At 36.9% G+C, this 12,383-nt stretch overlaps 1 protein-coding gene across 3 annotated transcripts in view; it reads right to left on the bottom strand.

The window, feature by feature from the left end:
* PTPN4 (protein tyrosine phosphatase non-receptor type 4) overlaps positions 1–12,383 on the bottom strand; it is a 125,956-nt gene that overhangs the window by 28,288 nt on the left and 85,285 nt on the right. For all 3 annotated transcript variants that reach the window (XM_067549068.1, XM_067549061.1, XM_067549052.1), the window contains 3 exons: positions 10,452–10,520; positions 1,769–1,903; positions 250–408 (listed from right to left, as the gene is read on the bottom strand). In XM_067549068.1, coding sequence (XP_067405169.1) covers positions 250–408; positions 1,769–1,903; positions 10,452–10,520 — 363 coding nt within the window. The remainder of the gene's footprint in view (positions 1–249; positions 409–1,768; positions 1,904–10,451; positions 10,521–12,383) is intronic.

Raw genomic sequence — 12,383 nt, forward strand, 5'->3', positions numbered from 1 at the left:
AAATCTTACACCACAGTAATTGTTGAATTCCGGGATCTTACTCTGGCAACTAGATCTATGATATGATACCAGATCAATATTAATGATCCCCCCCCTAAAAACTGTATTTTTATAAATGACATTTTCTGGCTTTAGCTTTATTGATAAGATTAATGGAAACTAAATAAACTCTTCAAGGTAGGTAGGGACCATGTCTATCAGGGCCTCCAAGTGCGATAATAATAATATATTAATAATGGCTGAACTCACGGTGATGATTCCAGAATGATGCTATTAGCTTGGGTGGAGGATGGAGATCTGTGATTTGCAAAAACTTCACTTGGTGAGGTGTGAACTACATGGTCCACTAAATGTCCAACTGATGATGGCCGTAAACGGGCTCCCTCTTGAGTAAATGCAGAGTTGCGACTAAATGGGAAAATAGTAATTAAGTAGCTAGAAAATTTCCAAAGATTGCATTGCATTGTCCTAAAACTATAAATGTACAATTTTAAAAAAAATTACTTTCCTTCTAAATGTAAGCATATATTCATACACATACTTTTATTGAAGAACTTTAAACTGTCAATTGTAATTTCATATATTCATTTTCACTCATTCAATTATTCTTTTGATTCCATTATTTCAAATTCTCAAACCTGTTTTATTATTTCAAAAATTACTGAAAACAATAACCAAATCAGAGACATAATTATGAAGAAAGATTTATTTATCACTCCATAAAATGGGTAAAAAACCCTCTCTTGCCATAAATAGTAAAGGTCATGAAACATGCTTGGAATATTTTAAAGATGAAGAGAGGAGTTCTGCTTAGGCCAGGATTTCAGCCCCGGATTCTATTCTTAACAGTCACCAATCTTATCGTGAGACCCCATAGTAGCCACACTTCAACTTTCTGCCTCAGTTGTCTCATCTGAAAACATGGGTCTATTGATACTTACCTTCATTTTTAAATGCCTTGAGATCTATGGGTGAAAAGTGCTTTATAGAATCTAAGCATTGTTATTAAACAAATAATATTTTAAACCTAAAATGTTTCAGATATTAGCGTAACACATTTTGGAATAACTGTTCTAAAGACAAGAGACATTCAATGAGAAATCATTTATGCAATAAAGAACTGGATAGATCTCATTCAGCATCACTTTCTGTTGATTAAAAATTGCTTTGCTATTTTGTAAGAGAAATCAGGAATGTTTTTCATTAATTATAAACAGAAAACAAGAAAGCTTTATGATCTTTAATGAAAATGGGAAATGAACCCATTAGCATTTTTTACAGCCTAGACCTGGAACACATTTTAACAAGAGATATTGTATTATAGAACCAAAAATTTAAATTCTAAAATCATTCCTGAATAAAATAATTGTACAGCTGAAGATTTTATTAAGGTCATCTCTTCAAGCCATATTTATCATCTCACATGCTCTATTAGCACTGTCAGATATATCAGACATATTGTAATTATAATCAGCTTTCAGCTATTATGGAAGAAAACTTTTGGGGATGTCAAACTATTATGGTATTTAGTGCCAAATGTTACACTTTTTATAGGTTAAATGCATCTAGAATTATTATATACCAAAGAATATCAGCACAAATAAAATTTAGAACATTGAATTCCACATAAAGGGGTGTAAAGAGATTGCAGAAACTCCCTTGTGAAACAAACAGCTTTATTTTGGTAATGAACTAATGTTTTATTTTGGCACAGGAATAACTGACAAGTCAGAGGGAATAGGCTGAGAGGATACTCCACTCTACTTACTGATTTGGGGTTCCAGGTGGAGACCGTGATGGTAGGCTCTGTGTTTCTAATCTGTCATCCGACAATGAATTCCTACTCACTACCTCCCAGTCCATCCCACTCATCAATTTCCGTGCCAAGGGTTTACTTGGGGATCTAGAAGAATAAAGTAAAATAACTGATTTGAAATTGCATCAAGTAAGTGCAAAATTACACAAATTACACAACAAAACTCTGGAAGTCCTCTCTCAAAAATCCAGAGAGCATCGAAGACAGAAAGATAAAGTAAGATAAGATTACATAGGTAGAGCCCTGTGCAGATACAAGATTTATATCTACATCTGATCCACAAAAATGATCCGTGGATATCTGTGGATTTGCAGGCCTCTATGCATAGAAAAAATATAGCACTTTCGATAAGAATTTATCATAGTGTATTTCCTGTTATTGCCACAAGGGAATCTACCTTTCCCTACATAATATAATAATTACAATTGAACATTATTTAAAATTTCTGTTATTTAAGTTAGCAAAACAATTTGGACGATAGACTAACTGGTATTAATAGGGTTTGTTGAGATGCTATCTATACAGCTAAATAAGATATTAAAATTTGGTCACCTTGCTTTCAAACTAAACAAGTAAAAAGTCTTCAAAAATGAGTTTGGTATTAAGAGAGTTTTATTTTGAGCAAAAATAGTAAACATAATAGCTCTGAAGAAAGCTATGGAAAACTAATAGATGGAAATTACAAAACAGTGAGATTTTACAGACTAAACAGAAGGAAGTTATATCAAATTTTGGATTAAAGGAATTCGATACTTCATTGCAGCTAACAATTTCTTAGATACACTTACCACAGAGTTACAGGCAGTCATTTTCACATTCATTAGTGTTTTTAAAAAGGAGACAGTGCATTCTAGTATTTCATGACATCGATGTTTTTCACCTTTTCAAAAAAAAATATACTGCTCTAAACCACCTAATTTGTAGATACTAAACTTTGAAAACTTTCCTCAACCTAGGCTGCAACAGATGAATAAAAATGAATACAACTTTCTTTAAGGTAAGAAAGCTCATGTTTTTTTACCTAAAAACAATCACTCAAGAAAAAACTCACCTTATTTACTGTACTTAGGTTCTGATCTCTTGGACTACTATTCTCTGTTACCATCATAGACAACTGCAGTGTTTATCAGCGAAGTTTAGTTTCAAATATTTTATTTTATTAACTGTTCTAACCTCAGAGTCCCACCCATGTACACTTGCTGCCTCCATTTCCTGTTCTCTGCGGAAATTTCAAAGAAAAATTTACCACACTGCAGCATGAGCTTTGTGATGCTGTGGCTTTTCGGTTTCTGACCTGAGTGCTAATTTTCAATACCTCTATGTCTAACCCTACACAATCTTTCCTTGGATAACTTTTAGGTATAGCCTGAAATATTTCAGCTATTGATTTAATTTTTCTTATGCATCACTTTAATTACTGACATTATTCAAAATGACTTTCTAATGATGGGGGGAGGTAAACCACCAAACCATTCCAAATGCTTGAGTGGCCTTTGAAAATTTAGTAGAATCCAGAATCAGGATACCTCAGGGGATGAGTTTTCATTGCCATTAAAAGGAATAGCCATTTAACACAGCACACTATTTTAAGAGTTAATCCTGCTGTCCAGTCAACCTGAAGAGCAAGAGATGTTACTAAATAAGTCCATCGAGTTGGGAGGAGGCACTATTTGAACAGTGATAAGGACCGAAGATCTGCCCAGCCAAACACAGGGACAGTTGTGGAGAAACCTAGCAAGGTAGCATAGCATGTAGGAAAATTACAAATTAATAGCCAAGAACATGCAGAGATGAAGAAATTCATTATATATTGCACCTGGGAGAAGCTCTAAGTTGCTACAGTGGCAAACAGAGAATCAGTCCAAATACACAAAAGATATAAACACCACGATAGCACCTGATTGCATCCCCTTTAAGCAGAATTACTGGTCATGTTAAGCAACAATCATTAGTACAAGGGAACCTATATACTTCAGCAGAATTGGAGATACCTGCCCAGGCACAAATTATACACCAATGTGCTCAAATACCATAGTGATTGGCACAGTGAAAAAACCTAGACAGATGATTTAATTATAAATCTCAATTGGATGGATGGATAAAATGCTCAAATTAGATTTGTGGCAATGGAGATTGTACCCTTATGGTTTCATACCATGGAATACATGTGTGGCTCTGAGGCTACTAGATGCTTCCCACAATATCAATATCTTTCTTTTGGGGCAAGCAACCTATTTTGATGGTGGACCATTAATGATTAATGAATGATTAATGAATCTTCAAGGGCTGTGAGGAAGAACAATGTTCCTCCAACAGATCACTCTATTCACAATCTGGGAGACCTTTCAAAAATAATTTTGTTCTCATCTGCTGATATTGTGGCTCCTAGGAACCCTATTTCCCAGCGTTGTCCTCACAGGTCCCTCTGGTTTATGGAGGTCTTGTGACAGATGAATCTGAGGGAAATATGGTATAACGTTGATGGAAGAAATCATGTACCGAAGCTGAACAACTGCATCGAAGAACTTCTGAATACTTATGCCATGGCTGCGTGAAGGTAAAGAAACAGTATCTACAACATATATTACAGATGGCAGATGGCCTGATTAATACAGTTTCTCCTCTTGGCAGCTGAATCACGTTGCTGTTCAAAGGAAATTTATTGTGATTTTTACCAATACATTTTTGTGGATTGTACTCAGATATATTCATCTGTGAGGCAGAACAGTACATGCTGGACACAAATGGCTACATCTCTTATCTTAGTACTAGAAGTGTTGAGAAAGCTTCATTCCACAACCTGTACTTTGGACCCATGTCTTGCTTGGCAAGTGAAGGCCAGTGGAGCAGCATGTTTGCTGGCTAGTATTGGGTCTGCTCAAGAAACATCTCAACAGACAATCTGGCCAATTCCTTACTTGTGTCAAGTCTTCTCTTTACAAGTGAAATAATTCAGAAGGCTGTAGTGAGACTACACTCCTTACTATAAAGCCCCGGGAAAAAAATTCTAATTAGATAAGGAGGAGAAGAGGGGAGTGAGTGAATTTGGGCATCATTAGCAATCAGATAAAAACAATAAATTGCAAGCTGATAAATGTTTCCTTCTCTTATCAGGCTAGATACATATGCAGATAAGTGCCTCTCTCAACATCTTCAACTATTTAACAAGCTGTATTTCAAAATTTAGGGCACTACATACGGTATTTTTCAGTTTGTTCAACAAGGGCAAGTCAGATATGCGCTAGTATTGCAGTTGCACATCTGGAGCCTGATCCAAAGCCCACTGAAATCAATGAAAATCTTCCCACTGACATTAATGGACCCTGGATCAAGAAGCAAAACCTTGAAGCATAATCACACAGAAAGAATAGCAATTACTATAGGTTTTTTACTTGAGCTTTGTTTTATTTATGTGGCAACTGTTATTTCTCAAGATAGTACTCACAAAGATGATAAAACTATCTTCCTTACACTAAGTTTGGTATTCTGTACTTGAACGTTAATTGTCTAGTCTAACCCCTTGTCTAAGGCAAGACCAACTATAGGGAGGTGTTTGCCTAACCTGTTCTTAAAAACTTCCACTTACGGGGGATTCTTCCCTTGGAAGCCTATTCCAGTGTTTAACTATCCTTATAGTTAGAAAATCTCCTTTGCTGTAGATTAAGCCTCTTACTACTTGTCCTACCTTCAGTGGACATGGAAAATGATCATCACACTGTCCTTTTTACAACATCCCTTAATATATGTGAGGACTGTTACTAGGTTGTCTTTTCAGTCTTCTTTTCACAATACTTAACACACCCAGGCCTTTTTAACCTTCTCTCATTGGTCAGATTTTCTAAATCTTTTATCATTTTTGTTGCTCTCTTCTGGAGTCTCTCTAATGTGTCCATAGTTTTCTTAAAGTGTGGCACCTAGAACTGGACACAGTACTCTAGATGAGGCCTCATCAATGCTGAGTAGAGCAGGACAGTTACCTCCTGAGTCTTACATATGACACTCCTGTCAATTCACCCCTGACTGATATTAGCTTTTTCTCACAACTATATCACATTACTGCCTCATACTCAATATTTGATCCATTATAAACCTGAGATCTTTTTCTGCAGTACTACCACCTAGCCAGTTATTCCCCATTTTGTAGTTGTGCATTTGATTTTTCCTTCCTAAGTGAGGTATTTTGCACTTTTCATTATTGAATTTCATCTTGTTGACTTCAGATCAATTCTCCAATTTGTCAAAATAGTTTTGAATTCTAATCCTGTCCTGCAAGGTGCTAGTAACTCTGCCCCCAGCATGGTGTCATCTGCAAATTTTATAAGTGGACTCTCCACTCCATTACCCAAGTCATTAATGAAAATACTGCATAGTACCAGACCCAGGACTGACCCCTGTGGGACTATACTAAATACATCCTTGCAGTTTGACAGCAAATTATTGATAGCTACTGATTACAATTTTTCAACCAATTATGCACCCATCTTATATTAATTTCATCAAAACCACATTTCCCTAGTTTGCTTATGACAACGTCATGTGGTACCATGTCAAAAGCCTTATTAAAAATCAAGATGCATCATGTCTACTGCTTTCCCCTATCCAGGAGCCCAGTAATCCTGTCAAAGAAGGAAATTAGGTTGTTTGGCATGATTTGTTCTTGACAAATCCATCTTGGCTATTACTTACTACCCTTATCTTCTAGGAGTTTGCAAACTGATTGTTTAATAACTTAGATATTAAATAGTGTATATTTCATTGCAAATAGCCTATTACATCATCCTATAGCAATCCTTCCCAGTGTTCTTGGTTTCATAACACAGCAACATGAACATATTCAACACAAACCTGATTAATGAGAAGCAACTATAATATCTATAGAAATGCTAAATGCCACCATTTGAAAAGAAGATCTATGCAAAACAAAACAATAACTATGTTTAGAGAGGCAGAAAATTCAGAGGGTAGGTTCCAGCAACAAAATATGCATAATACCAGAGAAAGACAGAGAGCAAGAACTAGCCTCTCTTTAAATGCAAAGGGACCAATGTGAATTCAATACTATAGCTTGGAATTGAAATGGACAATAGATCAAAAATGCAGATATAGTTCTCAAAGGAATTGTACCTCAGCCCCTTGTACATATGTAGTATATAACAAACACCTTACATTTCATATCGCTTTTCATGCTGAGGAATCCCAATGCACCTCATACATTAACATGCGAACAACACAGATTGTTTTTTTTACCATACAAAGCCAGTCAACTCTGGGATAGATGCAACAGATGTTTATCAATTAAGAGCAACACTATGCAAGAGCTTAGAATAGATGTGAGGAAGAAAACTGTATTCAATTGAAACTGAGGGAGGGATTTTAGGTTAACGAAACAACTACTGAAGTTGGAATTTGGCCAGCACACTTGAATTAAACACATCTTCGCTTACGAATAGATACTCAGCAGAATATTGGAGTAGTCACAATCTTGGCTTTACTTCTCAAAAGAAGATAGATGCCCAAGCTGCAGTGCACCCCAGCACCATGAGGCATTAGTTCAGCACTGACTCAAAGAGAAGAGTGCCACCTACTGAATAACAAACATTATTTCCTTAAGCACCTATGTATTTCTAGAGCCAAGTACTGACTTTGCTCAAAAATGCTTAGCTTCTGAAATCTGACAAGATCACAACAAAACATGAATGGCATGTAGTTTTTTAATTGATTCAGAACTTTCTGAAAAGCAATAATTACAGATAAGCTGTTACTCACAACTTTGCTAAGAGTCACTACTATAATATTCTTCAAAATAAAAACCAAATATTGATAGACATATTAAAAGGTCTCTAAAAACGCAGTGCAAATCATTCCTATAAAGTTAACCCGTTGCGCACACAAATTGCAGTACTAGTACCCCCAAAAAACAACCCACTGTGAAGATGTGCATTTATAAGGAGCCCAGCAAAAGCAACACTTAAGAGAAATGGAAAGAATTAAAGACAAATATATTTAAGACACATCACTGTTTAAAAGAACAACAAAAGAATGAAGCCAGGGGAAAATAGCAGCATGATATAATAGTGTATGCAATGAATATTATAATAAAATGAGTGAGAAATCAAATTATTCAATTAGTCAATCAAAATGTACACCAGTGAAACAATTCCTTTTTTTGACAAATGTATTAGCCTCATTACTAAACTAACATATCTAAGTATCTAAATCTAAAGATCTAAATATTAAAATGACTGACTATTCTTTCTTACTCATTTTAAATAACAATATTGCATCTTTTCCTATCAGGTCTTTACAAAGACAACTCAAATTCTGAAATATCATAAGCAGTGCTTGTACCAACACCTATACTTAAGGCTATACTTTTCATGATAAACCCTTTTTTGATTGTTTATACTGTTTATATTGCTAAACTAACTGTTCAGACTGAAATTTCCCATATGCTCTCTCTTTTCTCCAGGCTGATTTTTTTTTTTAATATAAAAAAAGCTGAGCAAAAATATTTCAGCCATCTCAGAGAGCAAAGTTAGACAAAAATAGGTTTCGTTAGCAAAAAATAGGTAGTTCTGCCAATGTTAATTTTTTACGTGTGTGTCTGTTTTAAAAGACCTCTAGTATCTCAAAGTTCTGGAGCAGGGATTTGAAATTGGGCAGAGGAATGATCCCAGGATCAGGAAGGTAGGTATCTGTTGCTGATCTGTGAAAATCCACCCAATTTTGGCAGAGTTATACATTTTTGAAAATCGTTGTGTGTAAATCATCAATAGAGCTTATCAGAGACTTGCTACTAAAATCTCTGAGCAATAACTGCTTTAAACCTCATGGAGCTACCTATATACTGAGGATGCTCCCAGCCCAATAAAATTCCCTACATACCAAGTGAACTGAGGATGCTCCTAGCTCACAATGATCCTCTTATGTTCTAGGCATAGATCTAGAGGTCCTGACAGGGGGATGCTGCAGCAGGAGTCATCTCTTTGGCCTAACTGAAGTTCTCTGTGCATTCAGAATGAAAGTGCCAAATCTATGCCCTCGACTACTCTCTACCACTAAAACAGCGGTTCTGAACCTATTTACCAATGTGGGCTGCATATGCAGCTCTCTGTGTTATCTGGGCCACATCCATACAATATAGATACTACCTGTATGGCCCTGAGGATGTCACATAGGCCGCAGCTGTGTGCTGATTGGGTTTAGAACCACTGCACTAAAACCACAATCCCCTCCAGAGCGAGGAGTAGAATTCGGGATTCTTGATTCCCAACATTACTCCGCTGTCTTGCAAACAGTTAGTGTAAGATCCAGGAAGTGTGTCATCCTCCCCATCTAGGGGCTGGTGTACACAGCTGGTGGTAGCCTACTATTACTATCAGTTTATTCATTTGTCCTAAGAGGTAGAGTACTGTGCTTTGGATCTAAAGTCCTGGTTTCCAAAGCTTGCTGATGGCTCTTGTGCATAGTCAATATGGTTCCACATGATGAAATATGTTTTTTCCAAAAATCTAGGAAATGATATACAAAAACTACACTAAAAGACTGATAAGATTGCAAATTCAAGCACTTAAAATTTAAATGGTGCTAGAATTAAGGTGGCCTGAGAAACTCCATAATACGTGTTCCTTATGATAGTCTGATTACATCATAATATTCTTTGTTTAACAGAACCCCTCTTATCTTATGTACAATACAGACAGTGAATCAGGCAGCAGAGCCATGTTTCTTGTGAAGAGGGTACTGGACTGGGACCCAGGAGAGCTAGGTTCTATTCTTGGCTCTCTCACAGATTTCTTATGAGACGTAGATAGCAGGATTACCAAAAATCACATGTGCAAGGGGACTAAATTTAGGTTTCTAACTTCTGATTGCTTGACTCTGAAATATTAACATTCTCTGAATGTAGTTTTTTAGTGTAATACTATAAAATGCGTATCCACATGCCTAGACATTTTGAACACCAACCAGTTTTTTATGGCAAAGTTGTAGGTACCTGAGAACAGTTGCTCTGTTTCTCTCCCTCTCTCATTCTGACTGACACACACACACAAACACACACGCACACCCTTTGTCTCAGATTGTAAACTCTTCAGGGCAGGGGCAATGCTTTCTTTAAGCATTCAACATAATGACTGGATATAAGAAACTCCTTCTTGCAGTAAGTTTTATTATTTATATTGAGGCTCCTCACTGTGCTAGGTACTGTACAAATAGGAAGACAGTACCTACCCTGAAGAATTTACAATCTTTTCTTTGCAAACATAAAAAAGGTAAGAGACCAAAGTATCTTTTTTTCTTCTTTCCGTTATGAGATTCCTTCCTACTTCTGCCTGCCTCAGATAGAGAGACATGTTCCAGTATTAAATGTATAACTCCTTGGTATGGGTTAAACTCCACCAGAAGAGCAGCTCACAAGAAAAAGCTTGCATAGCCGTTACAATTTTTTTCAAACACACACACACAAAAAATTAGTTTATCATAACATCTCCATCCAAATATAATGGTATTGGGAGGAAGTTTATTGAAGTGAGTGTCAAAATCACTGCAAAGCAACCTACTAAAATGTCTAAGTTGAAAGAAGTATTAATTACCATATAATTAAATTCCATACAAACAAGTTTAAATGGCTTACCTGGCAAATACCCTGTCTTTGTTTGCTTTTTCTTTACCATACTGCACAGACTGGACCTCTGTCCTCCCACTGAAAGAAAATTACAACATTGAAAATGTAAAAGAAACTTCTCTGTCTAAAAAATATAGGCAAGCTGTACCTCCTCAGCCTAAACGCTAAATTCTGCTCTCAGTGATGTCCAAACAATTCCATTGACTTCAGCAGGTTTTAACTAAGGGCAGAATTTGGATCTAAATATTCAAACCTAAGTCTCTTTCACCTTAGAATCTGTTTAGTAACACTGATAGAGTCAGTAATATTTATTCCATCTACAGAATAAAGCTCTCTCTCTTTTTTCATTTTTATGCAGTCAGAGCAAGCAATCTAAGTCATACACTTCTACCCCTTGGAAGCATTTAACACTGTAAATCCTCCATGTCACAAACACTACTAAAACTAAGAGCATGCTCTCTGTATTGCTCTCTACTTCCTTTAGGGAGTCAGTTTTGAATTTACACCTGAACTTCAGGTGCACACATGGCAGGACTCTGGATCAAATAATTCTGTAGTTACCAAAATAGATACCATGGCCCTATTCTCATCACCCTAGAATAGTCAGAACTGTAAAACATGGCTGCAACTAACTATAAATAAATAAATCAATTTATAAATTGAGAAATGCAGGTAGTAAAACGAGTTATATTGATGACCAGAACAGGACACCTTGCTAGTTTAAAAAAAAAAAAAGTACATTTCTGCCTCAGTTATGCAATGGCCAGTGGCTACCCTGCCTCCAGTCCTTTAAAAACAATTAAACAAAATAATTACACAGACCTCTGAGGGCAAAGTATCTATGATAAACTATTTTCCAACAACAACAATTATCATTCCTTATCTCTAAAACATACAAATGACAATGAGAGATAGCACGATCTACAAGAATGACTGAGTGGGAGAGAAAGGAATTAATGAGTTCTATCAGTTCCAACAGCAGTTCGCCCTGGAGTCTTGGGAAAGTCACCTCTTTCTGTCAGCTTTCTTATCTATAAAAAGTAGGCTATGATACTTAGCTCCCTCCAACACACTGTGTGGATAAATTAAAGCTCTTTAAAGATAAGATGCAAAGCAGTAAGCAAGTATTAAGTGGTATAACACTGTGGAGACCAAAGAGCTTCTACTGACACCTCTGAATATGCAACACAAGAAAGTAACTTAAAAATAATCCCCGCCTCCCAAGAAGCATAGAATCTGTGGCCAGGAGAGTTGGGTTGCTCTCAATCTAGATACATGTTCTGTACAAATACTAGGTCAAAACTAGATACAATGTTGAGTTAATCAGCAACAGTATATAAACTGTATGTTGTATGTATAAACCATACAACTTCATGTGACTACCCAACAATATCCAATTGGATGTCTAAAGTGCATCACAGAATACTATGTGCACTCCAACACGACAACGCAGCAGGACCAAGGCATGCGCCACGCGGACACATGTGACCATCTCCTCCTCCCAGTATTCAAGGAACCGTCGATTGTTCCTTTGGTACTGATGGCCCCATTGGGTGGGGCCATGGATGACACTGGAGGTGTGTTGGCTCTATTAGGATTGGCCCCACTGCCACCATCTAGCTATTTCGAGAGAACCTCAGTTAAGCTCAGAGCCATCTCCCTCTCCTTCCCCATCTTGCAGGCTATGGAGACAGCGGGAATCACAGTGGGTGCCGGTATTAGTACCGTTCCCACAGCAGAGACAAGGAACCCTGGCCTAGTTCTGATTGGCCACCAATGCCTTATCTTTATCCACAGTGGTGTCCGTGCAATCCCTAGGAAGTCCCTCATTTGGCAAAGGCGAGGTTGTCAGCTCACTCTAGGACGAGATCACCTGTACCTTCAGTAGGCTCTCTGCGTGAAACACTAGTCCCGCAGACTCTAGCAGCAGGGGCTCCCTCT

This window comes from Emydura macquarii, unplaced genomic scaffold, assembly GCF_026122565.2.
Source record: "Emydura macquarii macquarii isolate MOO-44397 ecotype Brisbane River unplaced genomic scaffold, CSIRO-AGI_Emac_v2 contig_260, whole genome shotgun sequence".
Classification (NCBI taxonomy): Eukaryota; Metazoa; Chordata; order Testudines; family Chelidae; genus Emydura; species Emydura macquarii.